This window comes from Fukomys damarensis, unplaced genomic scaffold (assembly GCF_012274545.1).
Source record: "Fukomys damarensis isolate Sample0158 unplaced genomic scaffold, DMR_v1.0_HiC HiC_scaffold_22, whole genome shotgun sequence".
In the NCBI taxonomy this organism is placed as follows: domain Eukaryota; kingdom Metazoa; phylum Chordata; class Mammalia; order Rodentia; family Bathyergidae; genus Fukomys; species Fukomys damarensis.
This window is the reverse complement of record NW_022900934.1, coordinates 8,873,505-8,895,944: the sequence shown is the minus strand read 5'-3', so window position 1 is coordinate 8,895,944 and position 22,440 is coordinate 8,873,505. Positions and strand designations below refer to the sequence as shown.

The window sequence follows — 22,440 nt, the reverse complement described above, 5'->3', positions numbered from 1 at the left end:
GGGTGAACTTTTGCAACAGTCCAGTTGAGGACCTGGTCTAGTAACAGCAGAAAGGAAGGGAAGACAAGAAGGGCAGGTGGAGTGAAGTCAACGAGAGCAATGGCAGAACTTGGTGGCTGGTCATGGAGGTTCTAAAGGGAGGTTTCATTCATTTGTTCAACTTATGATTGCCCCTGATGTACCAAATGCTGGAAATAGGGAGATGGCTTTGTGGTTGACTTCCTGGAACTCCCAGCTTCACGGGGAAAACCAATATTACTCTGCACAGTTCAGTTGCACTTAATGCTGTGGGAAAAAATTGACAATTGGCAATACAAACCAAAAGCCGGGTGCCTACCAAGCCTAAGGATCAAGCTTCCTGATACGAGTGATGTAAAAGCTACCAGTGCAACAAAGAGCGGTGAGTGAGGTTAATGGCGGGAGAGACTAGGATGGAGAGGTGCCAGAGATGAGCATTCTAGGCATGGCTATATGATTCCAATGGTTTGATACCGTGCAAGGGTGCCACACCCCGTGGACTTCAACAAGACCTGTGTCCTTGATGCTAGACAGAAAATCCTGAAATGGTAGAGAGGGTTAAATTAGAACAGGGACTTGTTGACACAGAACCCACTTTGGACTTAATTCTGAGAGCAGCAGGGAGTCATTTTTCAAAAGACTTTAAAACAAAGCCCTGACATGCAGTTTCAGAGAGCTGTGAATATTTGTATCAGGGAGAAAAGAGAACCAGGGATTAGAGGTGTTGGCGAGGGGAATTTGGTGGAAAGGCAAAAAGCAAGGAGGAAAACTGAGAACAAGGGAAGTCATCCCTGGGGTACTGAGGATCGGGGAACCACATGTTGGTCAGAGAGATCAGTGGGAAAGAGAACGCCCTGGAGACCTGCTCTAGACTTGAGGCCATGAGGATGAATTAGTCCTGGGAGAAGGGGCAGCTAAGAGAAGGATTGACAAGGGCAGAGCCTTGGGACCTGTCTGCCTTTTAGGAGCAGTTTGCCATGATCCAGAGGTAGAAGGCCAGTGAGCTGGGGGATTCTCAAGGTTTCCACATGTGGATGCCAAGAATGAGTCACCGAGAAGGCGCAGAGGAGGTATCAAGTGCTGCTCAAAGGTCAAAGAGAAACCAAGCCTGACAAAAGGCCAATGAATGTGGCAATGAATAGATCATCCGTTATCTCTGCAGAGGGGGTTGGTGACTAATGTTTGGATTACATCACCTTGGATAAAATTAATAACAAATTTCCTGATAGTCGCTTGGAAATTGGCTGCTCACTCTGCTTGTCTTTTCTGAAATTTCTTAAGTTCATGAACACACTAATCTTCTCTGAGTACTGCAGCAGAAAATTGAAATGTGCCCTGTGTACAATGTGGGTGAATTTTTGTTACCCAAACCCTCACCTTTGTGCTGTTTAGAATGTCAACTTCTCTGATTTATGCAATGCATAGGCAAGGTTTACCACAGCTGCTTCTAAGAGGGAGACTACTGGCAAGGAGGGAGGAAGACACGAGAAGGGTTTATATCTATCTCTAATCCAACTTTATACCATACAATCTGTGTGTTATGCTTATGAAGAGAGATTTCTATAAACCCGTGACCTAACCCCCATGTCTACAAACGTATCAGTAAAGAATTTGGCTGTTAGAAAAATTACTCAAAATAGGGAACATAACGTAGATTGAATCTTTTCATTTCGGTTCCATTTATCTGTTTACAAAAAAATAGCTAGGCATCTTTTTAATGAAAATTTCAAAAGCACTTATTTATTGTAAAAAAAAAAAAGTCACCAAGTTTAAGAACTCTAACAAGCCTGATGCCTAATTGACACAGGGGCACCTTGGTTCACGAACTTAATTCATTCTGCAATTGTGCAAAAGACAACCATGTTTGTGTTCATCTGAAAGATGGCTGTGGTCGTGTTTACCACCCAATGCAGAGTTTGCAAACGAGAACAAAATTTTCCCAAGCACTTCTGTTTGTGAACCAAACTGTTTGCAAACAAAAGCATTCGTGAACCAAAATACCGCTGTACTTATTCAATATTTCTTGAATAAAAGATAAATAAAGTGGTACAAAAGAAAATGGGGTCAAAGGAAACAGCATATTCAGGATTTGACTATCCATGTTAATAATTTGAAATTTGGTCTTTGAGCATGGGGGAGATGCAAAGTTAAATTATTTTTAAAATATTGTTCTAGCTTCCTTGAACTACATGTATTCGAATAAAATGAGGCTGGGTGCAGAGGTACCAGGAGGGAGTTAATGCGGTAGCCAGGTGGGGAAGAAAGAAAGTAGCTTAAATTTGTGGCGATAGAGAACTGGATTTGGAATATATCTGAGGAAAAAGGTCAACGGAACTTGGCCATTTGTTCTGCCTAGAAAGGGATTGAGAATAAAGCCGGAGGGAGTTTGGGTTAGGATGAGAAGCGGGAACTCCGCTGCTGAGTTTGAGGTAGGCGAGAGATGTCCAAGGGCCCGGGAGGAGGCCTCGGGCCCATCTTGGCTCCAGTGCGAGGTCCTGCTGTCTCATTCTGGGAGTCCCAGCAAACTGAAAGTAGTGAGCTCCTCGTGATGATTGAGGCTGCCCGGGAGGAGATTGTAGAAGGAGAGAGAGCAAGCCCTGAGGAAAGCTGGGGCTTAAAGTTGTCAAGGAGAACAAGTGTGCCTAAGACACAGAGCAGAGCTGGGAAGAGGAGTCAGGGTGACTTTGAAATTAGGAGACAAAGGAGAAGAAAGTATTTCAGGGGAGAAGAAGACATGGTTAACTCTGCCACGGGACTGGTGAGGCGCGGACTGAAAAACTGTACTGGACCGCTTGGTAAGCCAGTCGAAGGAGGAGCCAGCCTGGGAGGGTTGAAAACAAATGGGATATGAAAGCAGAGACAGTGACATGGCCATCTCACATGGCTGCCAGACACTCGTGAGTGTGGACGGTAATACTGGGAAAGATCAATCTTCAGACCAAGTACAAAACGCTCTCTGGTCACTGTGCTATGTCTGAGGCATCCCAGAGCAACAGTGACAGAGGAATCCTATGAATTAGGAACCCGAAGAGGAAAACTCAGGATTGAGTCTGCAGACCTTCAGTGGCCAAGTTCCAAGGTTTCAGTCCCGCTAGGTGCTATTTCTGATAGCTGGACTGTCCCACAATATGGCTAAAAAAATTGAGCATGGACAGGCCCCACACTGGTAATAAAGCAATTTACAAGTATATACACGAAAGTGACCATTGATTAAGCACACACACTGTGCCTTGTGCTAACCATTCCACTCCCTCATCTCAGTCTTTACAGCACCAACGGGTAGTTTCTACCAACCTCTGCTTACAGAAGGAATGGTGAGAGCTAGAAGTTGGTTCACAAATCCTGGTACACACAGCTAGAAGTGGAGCCATTGGGATTCGTCTGACTCCAAAGCCCAATTTAGATTAAAGTCTCTTGTAGTTGCTGCCCAATGAAAACTTGTTCCCTGGATAACCAGAAATATGACTGATTATCTGACCTTGTTCAACTCACCCTAATTTGATAAGAAATATCAAGACTAGGAAAGCAATTACATATACAGAATGATTTGAATCTTAAATGAGTTAATATATCCAGAGCCCTTATAATACCAGACACACACGGAGCCTTATGTATGTGTTATCTATTATTACTTATTAAAATACTCAGGAGAGAGATTGGTCTCTCCTCCTCTTGTGCTAATGAAGCAATGTGAATCGTAGCACCCATTTTCCCCCTGAATCAGCTAAATTCCTGCTTCTTGCCGAGTAGTTTTCAAGTTGGGCTTGAGGAAAAGGTTGGTGTTTCCTGTCTTTGTTCTTAATTTCTTTATAGGAAATGATATTGTTGTAGACAAGGACAGAGGTCTAATGTCCAAACATTTAACAAATGCATTGAGCTGTTTATTAACTTTTCAGGACAGCCCTTAGGATCCTATCCCTGTTGTTGATCTAGAGCATGAGAGGGACAAACAACCTAAGTCCAGCCCTGTGGGATTGAGATTGACTATGATCCCAGTTTAACAGTTAGCCCCAGAAATCAAAAAGCAATGACACTTCTTGAATGTCTGCTACATGTTTATCAACATTACCTTATTCAATCTTCATAAGCTGTTCTGCTTCTTCTAAAAAATATAAATTTGTCCTAACATGATGGGTACATTTTCTGTATAACATGGACGTTACATTTGTGTATGTGTGATTTGGTCTGTAAGAAATACTAGCTGAAAAGAGAAAGGGAATCCACCCGAACTGAGTCATGTAGGGACACAGGAAGCAAGTGTGCTCAACCCTCTGACATCTCCCAGCTGCCACAGTTCCCCAGGTGTGCTATGAGCCACCTTCCTAAGCATCTGTGATCATGTTTTGCATCTCTCACTTGCCCAGCGCTGGAACAAAATACCGGACACCAACAACTTAAAAAAAGAGAGGTTTATTTGGCTCACAGTTTTCAGAGGGTTCAGTCCATAGTCGGCTGGCTCCAAGGCAGAATGCCATGAAGCAAGGGTGTGCTGGAGGAAAGGTTTTGCCACATGGCAGCCAAGAAGCAGAGAGAGAAGGGAGGAGCTGGTGACAAGGATGCAGCCTTCTGAATCACCCCCAGTGACCCGCCCCTTCTAGACAGGACCCACCTCCAATCTGCAGACTTTTGAGGTGCATTTTAGATCTAAGCCATGACGTTCCTTCTGTTGGATTTCAGATAACCTTCTTCCTCCCGCTTCACAATAAGTCACAGGTTGCAATTCTTCTAATATCCATCTCCACAGGTCTTCTTCAAGGTAAAGTGCCGTACTTATTGAAGTAGTTATGTACTTTCTTAACCATTGTGAAATCGTGTGACCACTTTTATTGGGATTCCATCTTTTTTATTGTATGCTACTGACATGAACATTGTTCTCCCAGTTCCTTTTTATTTTCCCACAATGTCTGTGGTTTTTGTTGAGCAATTTGAAAATGGATGGTGCTTTTTAGAAAACACCTGTGTGCCTTGGTTGCAGAACTGACTATAGATAGATATAAAGCAAGTATTTTATTCTTATTCTTTATTCTACAAAGATGCAAATCAGTTCAGAGAGGATGAACTCGCCCAACGTCACTGCCCTGCACTGACTCAAAGCTTGTATAATTCCATCACTGCTTTCTCTTACACCCCTAACACCTCTAAACTGCTTCTAAACACCTCTAATCAAAGCTTGTATAATTCCATCACTGCTTTCTCTTACACCCCTAACACCTCTAAACTGCTTCTAAGCACATGCAACCAAACATTGTATTGCCAGCCAGCTCCAGCAATATGATAAAAAGAATTTCCCTGAAAGCCTTTCATCCAGTATGCCCCATACAAGTATTCGAATGGTCGAAGTAGTTTTCAAATCATGGAGACAATCCCCTTTTTGTACATACTAAATAAGTCCCGTTCTGCACACAGGTTAATAAATTTTTCTCATTTGTGAGCGTTGCTGAATAGAGCCTGCAAATTGTTTTACTCAGTAGGTGGTGGAGCAATAATAAAGAAGCCTCCTGATTAAGTAGCGTTGGAACCTCTTATCTCTCTCACTGAGTGGGAGGCACATTAGTAGTAAAAGTAATTACCTGTGTAGAACGTGCTGATTGCATCAAGTACCTACTGCATGCTACTAAGATAGTCGTCTCAATTTCAGAGCATCTTAAGAGATCTTCATTTGATGTTAATTTTACATTTTTAAGCAAAAGTGCATTATTTTTGGAAAACATTGTGTTAGCTGGATAACAAATTTTTAAATCCTTTAGAAGACTTCCTTGGGCCCGGGTTACTACTCTCTTACAAATAAATGGCTTTTTCCCAACATGGCAATGCACTTCATGCTGAATGAGGCTATCTAAACGTTAAAGAATCGACTTGGTAAGACTTGGTTTTACACGGGGGTGAAAATCCCGTGTTTTCATCTATAATATCACAAAATCCACTGTGTGAAACCACTGGATGCTTAAAGCCGTAATTCCTTGAGAAATTGTCCTCGCCAAATCTTGTTAAACGTCGTGTTGGACAGTTTCACCAACTTCCACGTTCCTCTCCGACAGGAATATTAGAAGCAGAGCGCGCTTAGTTAGACTAGTTAGACCGTGGGGAGGCCAGAGATTTGACACTTACGGTGGAGCTTGGATAAAAAGAAAAACAAAGTTGGAAATGAGGTAATTCTGGAGGCCGGACAACTCTTGTAGCTCTTCCACGGGGCGGTAAAATGACCACAGCCAGCAGTCTGTCCTTCCTGGAACAGTTCAAGCGAGGGATCCCGCCAAGTCCGGTCTGCCCGAGGTCCACTGCTGAATTCTGCGTGCGTTTGCCTTCACAGCGAGGGGCCTGAGGGACAGCAGGGAACTAACGGAACCCGACACTGTCGTTAGTATGCTTCCTCTGAGACGTATCTATTCGCACTTTGTGTACGTGAACAGCCCCGAAAGATGGTTTGCCCGACTTAGCTAAATAAGACATGTTTGGAAGGGTGGCCCTTGATATTTACGCATGTACGGTTCACTATCTAATAAGCCAGTAAAATTTATTTTCAAGTTTCACATTTGTGTCGATTTTGCCCCCCGAGGCTGGTGGTCCTTTCTCACGCTCCTCACTTCCTTTTCAGGAAGCTGAAGAATATAAGTTTATCAGAAAGAAAGAAAAAAAATGGTTCAAAGTCAGAAAAAGAAGTTCAAATCCTATTTCTTGGTCAGTTCATACCTTGCTCTTTATTTGGTTTCAAACCCGATTGTCAATTATACCAGCTAAGAGGCACTGGCAAATTAGATAACCAAAGTTATCAGTTTCCTCACCTGTAAACTGAGTTCAACAGTAATACTTGCTTCACAGGATTGTTATGAAGACTAAAAAGTATCAAAATGTGTTTCCTATTTCCGTGAAAGGAATTCTAAAAACCTCCACCTTGCAGAGTTTACTGAAGAGGAAATTAGAGGTTGCTTTGATTTCCATTATTTTTTGCTTTTTACCACTTGTGTTCCCGTTTGAATTTTTTAGCTTCAAGTACTTACTACTTTTATTTAAAAAATTTTTTTTTGTTTTTAATATCATCTAGTTAGGTAAAACCATAAGCCTTCTTTACTGCTATTTTCTTCTTTAGACTTCTTTGATTTAAAAAATCTACAAAATTAAAAATTAAATAAGACAGGTGGGCATGGTGGCACATGCTTGTAATCCCAGCACTCAGGAGGCTGAAGCAGGAAGATTGCCAGGAGTTCGAGGCCAGCCCGGACTATATAGTGAGTTCAAGGCCAGCCTGAACTACATAGCAAGACCCTGTCTCAAAACAAACAAACAAATAAACAAAATTAAATAAGACAGTATAGCCAAGCTGTTTTGTATAAAACCTGTCACAGAATAAACATTCATCAAATTTATTGTTAAAAAATCATATCACTTCCCTAACTCTGAAAATCTTGCAACCCAGGAAAAGCAGAGAGGCAAAACACATAGCAATTACTCTAAGGATTTTTATTTCAGTCATTCTGACTAATTTTAGGCCCCAGAATCAAGAACAAGTGTTTACATATTGGTTAAATTGCTTTATGATGAATTGCAAAGAACTCTTAGAATTATTTTTGTGCTGGAAATTGCATTGTATTAAAGAGTGAAGCAATTTGGATATTCAAGTGGACTTAGGTTTAGGATTTTTTTTTTTCTTTTCCACTAAGACTTTTCACTGCTTTGGCATATTTTACATTGAGGTTCAACCCAAGAATACGTCACCAGCTGAAACTGAATAACAAATGACAAATTTATAAACTAAACTTCTACCACTCGGTTAGTGGAATGCACTGATCATAGATGAGAATTTTTTAAACGGATTGACTTGTAATGCCATGATTGTTAACATTCATTGATCCTTATTTCACTCTCACTCATTTATCTGTTCATTTGCCTCCCTTCCTCCCTTTCTTTTATCCATCCTTCCCCACTTAATAACCAGATGGTGATTTTAAATCAGATCTCTTTTTAACCAGATCTCTATTTTAAAACTGAGTCAGGCTCAGTCATTCCTTTCTTATATAACTATCAAGACAAAACCAAAAAGCACGACTGGAACTAACATTTAGCCTTTGCTAAAGCAATCTATTGACAGTTTGTCCTTTTTTCCCCTCCTACTGCAGACACTTTTTAAAGAATCATTTACTAGATTTTTAGGCTTCATGCAGGCCATGTATGTCCACTGGGCCTTAGTTTATTTCCCTCCAAAATTCAATAATACCTAGATTATATTATATATGAAGAATTTAGCCTGTGCTGTCTCATAGTAGGTAGCAACAGCTATTTTGCCATTAGTTATAACTTTTTTTTTCAGCTTTAATTGAATTTATTGGTACATTTTAGGGATGCAGATAGTTATAACTTCTGCATGTTATGGAGAACCTAAAACATGACCCAACTTACACAGGGAAGTGTGAGGAGTTAAACTAACGTATCTGCATAGTGGCTTTGGGTTGTCCCTAAAGTAAGACAACACCTGCTTACCGAATGCTGTCATTTACTGAGCATTTATTTATGTGCCAGACCTTACACCAAGTACTTTATATACATTGTCCAATAGGCATTATTTTATTATTCCGACTTTACAGATGACAGAGTGAAAGCCCCTGAATGAGGGCAAGGACTTCTCCCCAGGTAAATAAAAAAGTTCTGATTCAAACCCAAGTGGTCCAGAGTCCGTGGTCTTCATTCCACAGCCTTTGGGACTCAGAGGTAGAGAGATAACCAGCTACAGAGTCATGCAGAATCCTGAGCTGGGGCTCCCTGAATTCCCCTGAATGGTTCAGTAATTCCCCATGTGGGGTTGAGTCAGCCATGGGGATTCGGGTAGCCCAGCCATCGCCCAGCCAAGCCACAGGCAGGGCAGACCACCCTGAGGGCTTGTTCGTGTTCTTCTCCCCAGCCACACTGACTGGAGGGGCCTCCGAGGACTTACAGTCAACATGCGTGTAGCTAGATTGGACTCCACAGGCCAGCCACTGACACACTTCCAAAAGACCACAGGTCAAAGCTGTAATTGGAATTATACACATAGTCTTGCCCATAATTGTGCTTCTGACTTCTGCCTCTTTTAAAAGGAAGATGTAGAACTGAGACTGACAGGGACTTACTGCTCTCTGGAAATCTCCCAGAAGGGACTTGATCTTTTTGTTTTCTCCTGGGTGTTTTCTAGGGGAAAGTAGTAGGTGTACTGATTCGATGGTACCCAGAGACTTCACTGATGGAAATGTGATGTCATAGAGGTGGCCCTGTACCTGGATCAAATCTGAGGACCGCTGTACCCTCTTGGCATTTGGCTGGGCCAAAGACTTTGTATCTACTGTTTCCTTTGGAGGCCACCTTGATGATTTTTTGATCAATTCTCCAGGGGAAAGAAAAGAATAATTTTCTCTTTCATGCCTTTTCCCAAGCTGCCCCTCTGTTTGACATTGTCTTTTAAACTTTGCTGAGATTTTACCCCTTTTGGAAGTAGTCAATGACACCCTGTCTTCAACTAGATCAGGGATTAGACTCTGGTGTTATATCCTTTTCCTAGTTCAGCCCCAGGTTTTGTCTCTGATTGCTGTATTTCCTTTATTTTCCTGTTTCCTACCAGACAGTGAGCTTCTCAAGGGAAAACATTGGTGCTTACTTTGACTCATTTCAAAGTTTCCACTAGGAACTTAGGATGTACCAGGCATAGAAGTAGACTCCAGAATTTGAAGGATAAATTTTCCACACCTGGTTCTGTCCTCAGGGAGTTGCAAACAGGGCTGACACTAAATAAACTGTCCCAGCAACGACTGATTTTGTTGAGTGCTATGAAGGGAACATTCAAGGCCCTATCTGGGCCCTATTAGTTCCCATCCTTGAGCCCAGTAGCACAGAATTGGCATTCAAAGGTTGTTTGATTTGAACTGAATGGAAGAGACTGGCCTTCCTTTCCATCCTCTTGTGGTTAACTCGCCACAGTGTTCTGTTTTGTTTTTGTACTCGGGATCAAACTCAGAACCCTGTGCTTGCGAGGCAGGTGCAGCACCACTGAGCTGCATTCCCCGGCCCACATAACTCTCCACAGTTTTAAAGACTGGGCTGCAGCAGTCTCTGGTCTGCCCAGTTCATAACTTTGTCCCCAAAGTGCAAATGAATAACCAAATTTAAAATTTTTAATGTTTCTCTCTAAATAGAGATTTTATGATTTTCAGAAACATATAAAACCTTCGCTTTTCCTATGCGAATTACACCATGGATTGATGTATGGCATTTTTTCCATGTCTGATCTATGCCTGGCAACCCTTACTCTCTGTAATTAATTGAAAGATCTGTCCGAGAAAGAGTGGTTCTGGCATTTCCAGGGCCTGTGGAGTCCATCCAGACTACCACATGGCGACTCAGAGAACCCAATGCACTCGCCTAGCAAGGCGGTCCCCACTCTGTTTACGGAACTTGGGGCTCTCTGAGGTCCCTCTGCAGGCGGGGAAGGGCGGGCTGAGATAGGGCGTCACAGTGACAGCTCCACGGCTGGTAGTGAGAGCAGTGTGACACTCCTTGGCTCCGATTAACTCTGTCCTTTTCGCCCCCAGCGCTCCACAATCCACCCTGCTCCTCCGTGATGCCTTTTTAAATCTCCCCGTTATGTTCAACAGCATGTCAGCAGAGAATTCAGACGCGCGAGATCATGTCCAACGGGCCAAAGTGTCTAAAATAAATGTTAGGTCATAAAACATATGTGGCACATCTCTAGGGCCCAAGCAAAGCCACACGGAGGGAAAAAAAATATATTAAGTGACTCGTTCAACCCTGCAGTGACAGGTACAGGGATGGGAATTGTTTTAACAGAGTTTTTCCAACTTCCAGGCAGATAAATGACTGGAAAAGAAAACTTATGTTTTGCTCCATAGCAGAAAGGGATGGATCTAGATTTCACTAAGGCTCGGAGAGTTGGTGTCCATAAATCCATTTATTTCTTAGGCAAACTTTGTAAAGTATCTGATCACCGGGCACTCTGCTCTGTGCCATCTCCCCGCCTGCCAGAATGGCCAACAGCAGCTCGGTACGAGGGCCCCCCAGCCCGCACGCACAGGTGCACTTTGGGGAGGTTCCCCAGCATCAGAGGGTAACGAGCGTCAGTCATGGTGCCTGGGGTTTGCAGAAAAAAATAATGGCTTCATGGAGCCGCTGGTCTGAGGTAAGAAGTCACTACCCTCGTTATTCACTCCCTGATTTCTAGGCGGGGTGGACTTTTCCTCCCGTCTCCCTTGGTTTTTTGTTTGCCTGTACGCTTTAAACATGTCATGCCTCCAACTCACAACACAAGCATGCACACTTGATGTCGTGTAACATTTAACTCAAACAATAAAATACTCTATCACACAAAATGTTTACACATATGAATTTTACATTCCCTTAGGAGAGCATTCTGCAAGACAGGTGAATCTCTAAGAGTGCACAGCGGCATTTTAGATGGTACACAGGTAAACTTCGGAACAATTTAATTATAGTGCATTTTCCTTAATGTATAATATTGATAGCAAAGGAGGACTACATCAAACCAGAAATTTCTTAACTATTATTGCTAGATTTTTTTTCAGTCAGTTGTAATAGAAATTGTACTGCTCAAAATACATTTACCTAAGCCATGAGTTTATTTAGAGAAAGGTTAATAGCGCAGGAGTTGCTTCTCTACTGGCAGTGTTGATGGTGGAAGAACAGATATGCTCAAGTTTATAAGGCTCGGTCCCCAAAAAGATGTGTCATGATGAGCCAGTTTTCTTAAGTCAGCTTTCAATTCTTCTCCCAGTTTTTCATCCAATGTGAGCTGTCAGTCAGGCTGACAGCAAAGCCACCGACTCCAGTTGCTTTGCTTGAAATGTGGTTCAAATCCTTTTTAAATTTACTTACTGCTGAAATCACCCATTTATAGTCTGCTATTGCTCATTAAGTGGTGAAATGGGATTATATTTTAGATGCAAAACAATCACTTTCATGGGTGGAAAATCCACCTGTTCCCAAACTTGGATTTCTGAGGGAGCCCAACAAACGAAACTGCTTTCCCAAGAGGAAATGAGGCACAGCGTGCGTGCATACAACACTTCCACCGAATGTGGATTCAGTGCTTCATTACAGTGTGGCGTAGACACTCAGAGAGCACTAAAGACTGCGCTCCTGTTGGTTCGCCAAGGGAGAAGCCTCTTGACGTCAATGCAGTCTCCATGCAGAGGGACCTTCATTGAGTTGGAAGCCAACCTAGTTACCGGTAGTTCTTGTTGTCCCGTCCCGTTTCTGATGTGTAAACCGAGTCACGTCAATGTCAACTGAAGCCTCCGCCAAGATTCAAAGCCAAGATTTTTTCTCTCTCTCTCTTCACCCCAGCTACCAGATGGCATCGCGCCAGTCACACTTGAGTCTTCTGGCGTTGCATGTTGACTCTGATCGGTTTGACAGAGTGTGTGGGTTGCTAGTCTATTTTTCCCTCAAGACGGCCTAACAAACAAGGCATCACCTGGGGGATAAATGTTAGCCAGGGGAAAAAGGAAACAATATTCCCTTGCATGGTGCTCACTGTCACGTGCTATGTCATTAGCTTCTTCTGAAACTCTTCTTGGAAACGTTTCTCTCCCAGTCAGTCGTAATTTGCACCTCTCTATATCCTCTATCAGAATTATTCTGAAGTCGTAAGTTAATATAAAATACTGCATGGGGTTTGAGAAGCTTTAATGAAAATGACATTCCAGGGCAGTGAAGCTGGTGGTGATGTACCTTAGTCACATCGTTTTTATTTTGGGCATTCTCCTGGAAACAAAGACCCTTATATCACTGTTGCAGAGACAAGGGATTAGCAGGCCTTTTCCATAAAGGGTAAGACCATGTGATCTCTCTGTAGTAGGTAGTTATCTGGAAAGCAGCTGTGGACTGTGTAAACATTTGGCAGTGGTCCTATAAAACTTTATTTACAAAACAAGTGATGAGCTCAATTGGGCCCTGAAGCTACAGTTTGCCAACTCCTAGTACAGAAAACAAGCTTTTGGCCCTCCCCTCGGGACTACGTGGATCTAAGCCAGATCCTGACTCCAAAGTTCGCCCACTGTGGGAACCTGTCCATATTAATATATTTCTCAGCTCTCTTGCTTCTGTAAAAATGGAGTGCTTACATACCTCCTTCAATGGGCTACGGGGAGAATCTAACAAGTACTGCTCAGAGAGGTTAGCACCAATCTGACCCGCTGCGGGGACTCTCTGGCTGCAGTGTTGCTGTGAAAAGGGGACAGAAACCTGACCCTGTTATTCTTTTCCAGTGCTTCACTCACGGAGAAGTCAGAGCAACCTTAACATGGAAATCAGCCCACGTTTCTCTCCCGCTTAACGCCGGGCAGTGGTTCGTCCTAGTCTACCCCAGGCTCCCTTTATCCAACGTCGCAGGGACTGCTGTCCTCGCCTTCATTCTCTCTCTTTGGGCTCTGGCCGTAGTGGAGTAGCACAGGAGCTCTTTACTCCTTTCCAGAATGCTACTCCCTCGGCTTTGCTCGGGGCTGTTTCTGCTCCACACTAGGTGTGTGCTTATCTGCTGCTTCTTCGGAGAAGGCCTCATTTTAGAGTAAACATTTCCTCATTACTCATAGCAGAACTCATCCGAGACCACCCCTGTCTTACTCACAGTGGAGACCCCAGTGTCCTCTACAGTGCCTCAGCTCCTAACACACAGGCGGTGAGCACATGCCAGACACGAGTATGAAGGAATCGGTGGTGCATGACGAGGATGAGCATCATGAATTATACTAAAAGCATTATCATACTATTAGGATTTTTAAAAACTATTTGTTCAAGGGCCTCCTAAAACACCTCTTGCCACCCACCCCTGGTATGTACCACCCTCTGGGAGTCTTTGTTACAACAGTCCTTGAAAAGTGGGTGGAAGTCCAACCGGTGGATCTGTGATCTGGGGCAAGGTACAACATCTTCCCTCAGGAAATCTTTAGGTGGTTTCTGTTCTTTGTGCAATCCTAAAATCTGCCCGAGAGTTAAGTCACGGGCTTCTCTGTGAGGTGCTGTGCACCTGTCTGGCACACTCCTGCTACCCTGGCACCCAGGTCCGCAGAGTCTACCAGGAACATAACATCCACATCAAGGATCTCATCCTAACAGGTGTCAAAAATGCCACTGCTGTCTCCCAGAGCACCTCGACACTTGACGAGATAAACGAAACCCACAGCTCTCTGCCTGTTCCTGAGCTTCCGGAAGCCAGGGCTTCTGGCTTTTTCTCACATTCTGAATAGCTGGTGGCTGTTCCGTCAGATATCCCTTTGTCCGGAAAATTCTGCCTCACAGAGCTTTCCCCACATGTACGTGTTGCATGGTGAAATTTCCTGTAATGAAGGTGAGGGAATTTGCAGATATTCTGTTATTTTTTTATTTTAAATGGAAGTCATTTATGTTATCACCTCAGACAGAAGGGGGTTGGTCACTTGCTGTTGCAAGAGGCAGAAAACTCCACCCAGAGAGACTTACACAACTAGACAATTTATGGGCTCAAGTGTCCAGGACAAGTTGGCTTCAGGTACGGCTAATTCAAATTATATCACACAAACTTGGCTTCTCTACCTTTCTGGCCCTCTTCCACTGTGTTGACTCCTCAGGTGATCTCTCTCCTAATGTCGACCAAGTGACTCCCAGCAGCCCCAGCTTCCTATCCTTTCAGGACTAACTTCAGCCTCAAGGAGTTGGCCTGTCTCAGAAGCTCTAGTCAATATTTAACAACATCGAATTGGGGGATCTGGTGTCAGGCCGCACTCTGGTCACAGAAATGGGATACTCTAATTAAATCACTTGCAGAAGATGCTCTCTGGATGGAGCTAGCCAGCTTCCCGGGAATTTCAGGGCTTTCAGTTTGGTGTCCCAGGGGAACAGCAGAAGATGAGTGGAAGCCATCTTTTTCCTCAAGGTCTGGATTTACACTTTACTGCTGTTTCTCAGCCTCGGCACTAATGACATTTGGGGCTAGATAATCCTTTGTCATGGAGGCTATTCTGTGCATTATGAAATCTTCAGTATCCTCACTGGCCTCTCCCTACTAGATGCCAGTAGCGTGTCCTCCTTCCACCCCAGCTGTGACAAACGTTTTTCCCCAGATCCAAATTGCCCCAGGTGGAGAATCACCATCTACTCGAGAGCAGAGAGTGAGAACTTCATCATTTGCCAAGGAAAGGATACTGAGGGGGAAGAGAGCCACTGACCCTCCAGGGCTATGGCTGACAGTTTTTCAGCTTTGGATTTGAGGCCATCGTTGAGTCTCACCTTTGGAAGCTGCCTGCAGAATGTCCTCAAACCCTGAGGGCCCAGCCAAACCTAAGGATAAACAAAGACCTAGAAGTCCTGGGGTCAGGAAGCTGTAGCTTTGAATCCCATTGGGGCCACATTCTTGGTGAATGTCCTTGGGCAAGTTGCTTAACATCTCAGAACCTGGGCTTTTTCCCTTCTAGGAAATAAGCACACAAGGGAGTTGATGTGAGATTTATGGCAATGTGTGGCAACCAGCAAATGGGCGAGTCTGATGTGATCACTCAACAAATAGGAGCTGTGGTGTTCTGTTCCGTCATTAAAACGCCGTCATCGTCATTATTTAAGACTGGTCTTCCCAGTCTCCACCCCAGTGATTCTGGGGCCTGAAAAGCTTCTGTTGTGGGCCACAGGAAGGTCCTGTGCACTAGTGTAGGATGCGGGTTGCAGTCCCAGCCTCCTTGCACTAGAGGTCAGCAGCAGGCTCTGTGTGTCAACAGAAACTGATGTTGCCTGGAGCTCCCAAATATCCCCTTAGGCAAGACGGGAAGGAGAGTGAGGGAAAGTGGAAGTGAAAGTGCTCCCCCACGGCCATTGTTAACCCACTCCAGAGACTGGGCTCATCTGGGCACAACAATAATGCTCTTGCTCTATTGTATTCCTATGATTTTTCCCAACAAAAATAAAGAAGCTCTTCCCAACCTGTTTAGGAAAAAGTTTGCGTCCCAAGGAGGCCTGATAAATACACGGAGGACTGTGATTAGCAGCTCCGATTTCCTGATGCAACCAGAGAAAGAGAGAGCATTCCCATCTCCTTCAGCCTTTACCCCTCCATCCAGAAATGCTGCCGCAAGGCCCGCAGATCACACATATTTTATTTCCAGTTCCAGTCTGGCCCCAGGGATTGTTTAAAATGTGTCCTAATGTCTCGCTACCACACGGAAAATCCCTGCTCTGAAGCTTGGCCTGCATATCGTCATGAAAACGCTTGTTAGAGTGAATGGAAATGCATAGGCCAGATCATGAGCCTCCTGGCCTTCTAGCCACATATGCAGGGGATGTAAAGCACAGGGCTTCTCGGGCTGGGGACGCAGTGAGGACCTTTCTTGCTCCCGTGTTTGCCCGACTGAGGTTTCTGAGGATTGGGTTCAACATCTGGTCAGCCTGGCTTCCAGCCTCCTCCGTGCAGAACCAGCAAAGAGCTTACTTAGCTCAGCCTCTACGGTGATCCTAAATAATGCTCAGCTCATTTGTCCATAAAAGAAAAGATAATAATACCTATGTCTTAGGTAGTCAGTGAGATAGCCTTTGCCAAACATTCGGCACAGAGGGACACTTAAAAACCATAGTCACCAAACGTAACAAATTTGTAGGACAAATGCCTTCCTTTTTCATTCTTGATTCCACTCGTGTTTATTTAGTGCTAATTGTGACCTGTACTAGCGCTTTAGTAGTTCAATGACTGAAGAAGAAGAACAAAATGAACAGTCACGCATTTCTGAACTGATAAAATATAAAACGGTTGATGTGTAGAAAAGAGTGCTATCTGAATCCAACATGTGGCGAACCTCCACAAAAACTGAGCTGCCTGTAATTATTTAAGCCACTCAACGATTAAGCAGAAATTTAGGGGGGGGATTTCCATCTCGGTTCCTCCACATCTCTATAGCATCCGGTAATATTCTTTAATTGTCCAAAAGGAGTGAAACTTCTAGGCAAGGCACCGACAAGTAAGTTTAGGAGAATGTATTGCAGGCTTCTTCCTGATCTATCCCAAGAGTACCCTGATTTATTTGGTTTATCTTATAGCATAGGAACACGGGTTAGAAGTACGAGGAATGCAATTCCAAGGCCAGGGCTGTGGTTTTCTGTGTCCTGGGACGGCTACAGTTCTCTCTCGCAGGGTATTTTCTTACTGTTCTATCTTAGTGCGATGTCATTGCCAGTGAGTCTTGGCCTATGTGCTTGGATGGCCTCCAATGCCATCTCGTGATCCTGCTTCGGTAGATGGAGGGACACCCTCCCCCACTTGCAGCCCAGCCTGAGAGGCAGCGGGGTGATCCCCGAAGGATAGGCACCAGCAAGGAGCCTGGAGCAGCCGGACAATGTCCAGGTCCCCCAGGTGGGGGCAAGCCGTGAGTCATGTCGCTGCTTCCTTCAAACCCAAGACTTTCGCAAAAGCTTGTCCTGAACGTCCCAACTCCCAGGTTAATCACAGAAGCCTTATTGTTATTAGCACAGAATGCTTACGGAAAACCTTCATCTTTTCATTCCTTTTGCCTTAGGAACATCTCTAAGTTCCAGCTTAGACTTGACCTCCTGCCAGACGCCTCCAAAATCTCTTCTATCTGAAATAGAACTAGCACTTCTAATGACTTGCTATCACTGCTCCATGTTTTATCTTCTCCCTCGTGTTTATTACTGCCTAGAAATGGTATGTGCATTTTTGTTTGTGTCTTTATTGTCATCTCTCCCCTAGTAGTGCATAAATGTCATGATATCCAGATCTGTTGCGAGGACCAGTGAGGGGCCGGGGAAAGAACTCACACACTTACATTTCTACAGAAGGAAATGCGTCTGCATGCCTGCCCTCCGGACCATCACCCTGAGTTGATCCTGAGTCACTGTCTGCTTTTACAAAAGTCTAGATCCCCTGTTGGCTGTGGCTTTTCCCCCCATTGACACCCAGGACTTGCGTTACATTAAATTTTTTTTTTTTAAAGAACATGTCATTAAACTCTCTAATGCCAGGGTCACGTTAACATTGGGCGATTCAATCCTGGGGTAATGCTCTTTTGGCGAAATGCTGTTTTAGCAGAAAGCCTGCATTGGGGAAGGTCCACAAAGATGAGAAAGGGGACATCTGTCCGCCTTCAGCTTCTCCGACAGCCAGATAGTTTCTTTGTGCCATGTCAGAGTTCCCAAGGACGGTAACTATGATTCCACAAAAGGATCAAACCTTCTTGCCTGCTCGGGCCCCACCCTCCATTCTCCCCTCCCGCCTCCTAGTCCCTTCTAAATTAAATCACATTCCACTGTCTGTTATTGGGTAATGTCTGGACAAAAAACTCTTCCCCACACTCCTTGCTTAAGGCCAAGTAATTGGAACAATTAGTGTTACTGGCTAAGAGCCACCCACTAATTGCTCTATGCCCAGCTCCCCTCGCCAGAGGCACACCCAGCATTGACAAATCTATGGCTAGGTCCCAATGTGTTGAGGCTTCTGAAACAATTGGTACAATATTAATCGAGAGGGAGAAGCCAGGGCAGGGGTGGGCGAAAGTGAGTTCTCTGCAGTCATCAGCACCTTCCTATGTGCTTGACTTAATCTCCTATTATTTTGATCGCGGGTATCTGGTTTTTTAATTTCCTGTAATCCAGCAAGGAATGTTATTCTCTTTTGTAAGGACATCTGTGGGCTCTGCTTTTTCCTGTTCCAAAAATCCTAACAGAGATATTTTGTCAATGACTGGATATTTCATTAGAAATCCAAAGATTCCCATTAACTTGAATTATTTTCATAGCTCTGATCAACTTCTAGGTTAATAATTCATGATATTTAATAACCTGTTCAGATCATCACCAAAATTATTGATTTAATAACATTTGGTCATTACTAATAGAGGAGGGGGGTGACTTTTCTTATCACTTACATCAATTTATTTCTTATTGCACTGCAAGTCCCAGGAAGAGCAAATATTCATAAGGACTTTTAATATCTTATCATTCTTCTTGGTAGAAGCCAGGGGAAATGTACTGCATTTAAAAATATGCATTCTTGAGTTTTAAAGAATATAATTAAGACCTCCCTCAAATCTATCTATTTCTGATTTGAAAACTTCCCAAGAGTTTGTAGAAACTACAGCCTTGACCCCTCAAAAGTTCTCTCCTCTGATTTTGTTATTATCTTTTATTGAATCATCTTGCTCCTACCTCTTTGGCTTCTTTTGCTAATATACTTTGAAATAAGAACTCTGCTGAAAAATTCATCATCAGTTTGTTTTGGTAACATAGAGTTTCAAATAGTTTTCCCATTGAATTGCCTGTAGAAGTCATATCCACGATGGAGTCAGAGCGAATATTTCATCTAATATGAAAAGAAGATGCTTAAATCCAATGTATCAACCAGGTATATGCATATTTATTAGTATTTTGAAGTTATCACATTTTATTTTCAGGTTTCAAATAACTTCGTTGGGAAGCTCATTTGAAAGCTGCCCTTGTTGTTGGAGTATCCTTATCAGAGCTTCTTTTTTGCAGTAATGAATAACTAAATCTTTGGGCAGATTTCCAAGAAGAATGTACTCTATCCCAAATTCTGTTCAATACCTAATGGCGTTATGGCAAGTGTCCAGAATCTAACCTTCCAGGCAACGAGAAATTTCCCTCTAGCGTTGCATTTTGATGGGAACTGACTTCCTGTGTTAGGTAATGAAGGACTTCAGCTGAAGAGGAGCATCTGGACAGTCCCCCTTGGGGGGCTTCAGCTGCTCCACACAAGGGCTTGCCCTGGAAAGTATGTGGGTGGGAGTGGTCATCGTGTCTACCGAGGGCCAAAGCCTCTGTACATTTGGAAACATTCAAATAATCAAGGCTGTTCTTTACTTCCTGTGACTTAGACTCAGCTTTAGAGAGAGAGGAGAGAGAGAGAGAGAGAGAGAGAGAGAGAGAGAGAGAGAGAGGCCCGAAATAAAGGAAAGAAGGTACCATGGGATTGACTGAGACTAGAAATGACCTATGCAAAACTCAAAGGAAGTTTGCAACTTCTCAGCTGAAAATCCATTTTCAGACCTACACTAGCAAGTCTACAAATAATTCACAACTGGCACCCTTCTCCCCACTGCTATCAATATGTAAAAAAAAAAAAATAGTCTTATGCTGGAACAAAGAATACCTCTTGAGTAACTCAGGTATTTCAGAACAGAGCACCAGTTTTCAAATTGTGGATCACAACCCACTAGGACAATCCAGTTGGTAGTTAGAGTCGGTATTTTTTTTAAAGTACCTTAAAACATGTCAGAGTACCTTGCCGGTAGCAAGGAAAGTAATAGTTTTTAAATAGTTCTTTCTTTATACTTGTAAACACATACACTGACTCATCATAGCAAATGTATTTCTTACCACAGGTCTAGTGCAAAAGAAGTTCAAAGCCCTTATGTGAAAGACACAACTTCTCACATGTAAGAGTAGGAAAGAGTAACGAAGTGTCAAGCTGTTCTGCAAGAATTATTCCTCCCAAGTATATTGAAAGAACATGATTCTTTTTTAGCTTGCTTTGCCCGTATCTGAGCAAAACCAGGTATCTTTGGGTCCTGCCTCTCTTTTTCTCAAATACTCAACAAACAGCAAAGTCCCAAAGGGTTTGTCAGAAATAAACCTCTCCTAGTTTGTTTCAGGGGGTGGTCCTAGTACAGGGGCCCATCACAAAAAGTGCCTAATACATATTCTCACATTGACTGCTTTCACTGAGGGAAGACTTGATGTCGTACAGAGACCAAGAAGAAATTGTCTGTGGGTGGGGGGGAAATATTTTGTGCAATTTGTAGGAAAGGGGATGGAAGTATAGACTCACTTATCAGCACACCTAATAACTTACTTGGAAATCATCTAACTCCTACTCTCTGACACCTGTAATTTGAGGCTCAGAAGCAGCTGGACCCTGGCTTCTGATGATGTGTGGTGAAAACCTGCCCCTCGGCCCATAGCCTCTACACATTTGCTGTTGATCCGCAGCTCTCGGTAGCATGGCCTTTTGGGGCTTTGGTTTTGATGTTCCATGATGAGCCCAGCTCTTGCCACCTGGATTTTAATATTCATTGTTAACTTGAGGAGCTGGTGCCAATGGGACAAGATTTCACTATGTGTCACTTTGAACTTTCATCAGTTTTGGGAGTGGAGAAATAGATGTCACACAAGAACATGTTTCGTTTTAACGTCAGCGCCCAACTGATCTGATGATGCTAATGACTTCACTGACAATGAGAAAGATCATGACTTGGATCTGCTTCCACCCGCGTGGAAAGGTTGATGGCTTTTGCATGGTCTGATGGGATCTAAGGTAGAAGAAAGGGACTTCCAGGTTCAAAGAGATTGCTCAATACAGTGGCACCACCGTCCGAGGGCTGCTGGGCACGCTGACCACTGGGTAGCAGTGCGCTGCATGTCGCAAGTCATCGGAATGGGTCAGCAGAAGTTATAACCCATCCAGAAAGCAGTCGGGCTGGAGTGGGGGCGACACACACACTCAGTCACACACTCAGACACCGGCAGACAAGGAAGGATGCTGAACAAAGGAATGGGGGAGAGCAGTTTCCCCACTGTTAGGCACTGCTTATGCTGCTAAGAGCTTGACTTGCAATCCACGGAAGGAGAGCACTTCTCACTTGCATTTTAAGCAAATAGATGGTTTGGCAGGACATTATCACCTGGAGAGTCCAGTAATGGGTAATTGAGTAGGGAAAGGGGCTGTGTGTTCCTGATTAATATTTACCAAAGCCTTTGTGTGTTTTTTCTCAAATGTTAATGACAGGAGAGATCGAGTTGAACAAAAAGGACACTGTGGATTGAAACAGGGTACTGTGCCCATCAAATATTACCTCCTCTCTGCTTGGCTTATGATGAATACCATTCTTTAATAGCAAACTGGTGTTCGTGAAGAACTTATTACAGAGACTAAGAGGAAGCCAAGAATGAAGGAATGCCCGACTGGCAGCGATCAATCACCCCCTTTTTAAAGATGAACTGATCTTTCTTTTTTAAAGTAACAGTTCATATGAAGTTCTCCAACATAAATATGCAAGGCATCAGAGCAATTACAGTTGCCTGGTCCTGTTAACATTTCTGAGCGTGTTTGGGAAGCAGATGACTCCCATGGTTCCCAGTAGTTTACTCCCAGGAGAAGGGTTCCTATGGAACAGAGCTTACTTATTGGCACCGGCTGGACAATAAGACCCTAACGCCAAAGGATAAAGTCACGTTTGGTTCAAGACTTCTGTGTTGTAAGTTGCAGTACTCAGAGGAGAATCGCTCCAAGAGGGGCAAGATAATGAAGCAGAGCCTACGGGTGCTGGGCTCAAGGGCTATGGCCCACACATCCAGGGCCCACTGTGGTCACACAAAATTGGCGAGGTCTTTCCCACACTACCCATTCTTTAGTGCTCTGAAACCTTCTGAGCAGGG

The 22,440-nt window shown here is 43.7% G+C and overlaps 1 protein-coding gene across 1 annotated transcript in view; it reads left to right on the top strand.

The window, feature by feature from the left end:
• Window positions 1–22,440, top strand: part of Tshz2 (teashirt zinc finger homeobox 2) — a 163,944-nt gene that overhangs the window by 6,826 nt on the left and 134,678 nt on the right. Inside the window, exon 2 of the mRNA XM_033767086.1 lies at window positions 1,039–1,088. Within this exon, the coding sequence (XP_033622977.1) occupies window positions 1,039–1,088 (50 nt within the window). The remainder of the gene's footprint in view (window positions 1–1,038; window positions 1,089–22,440) is intronic.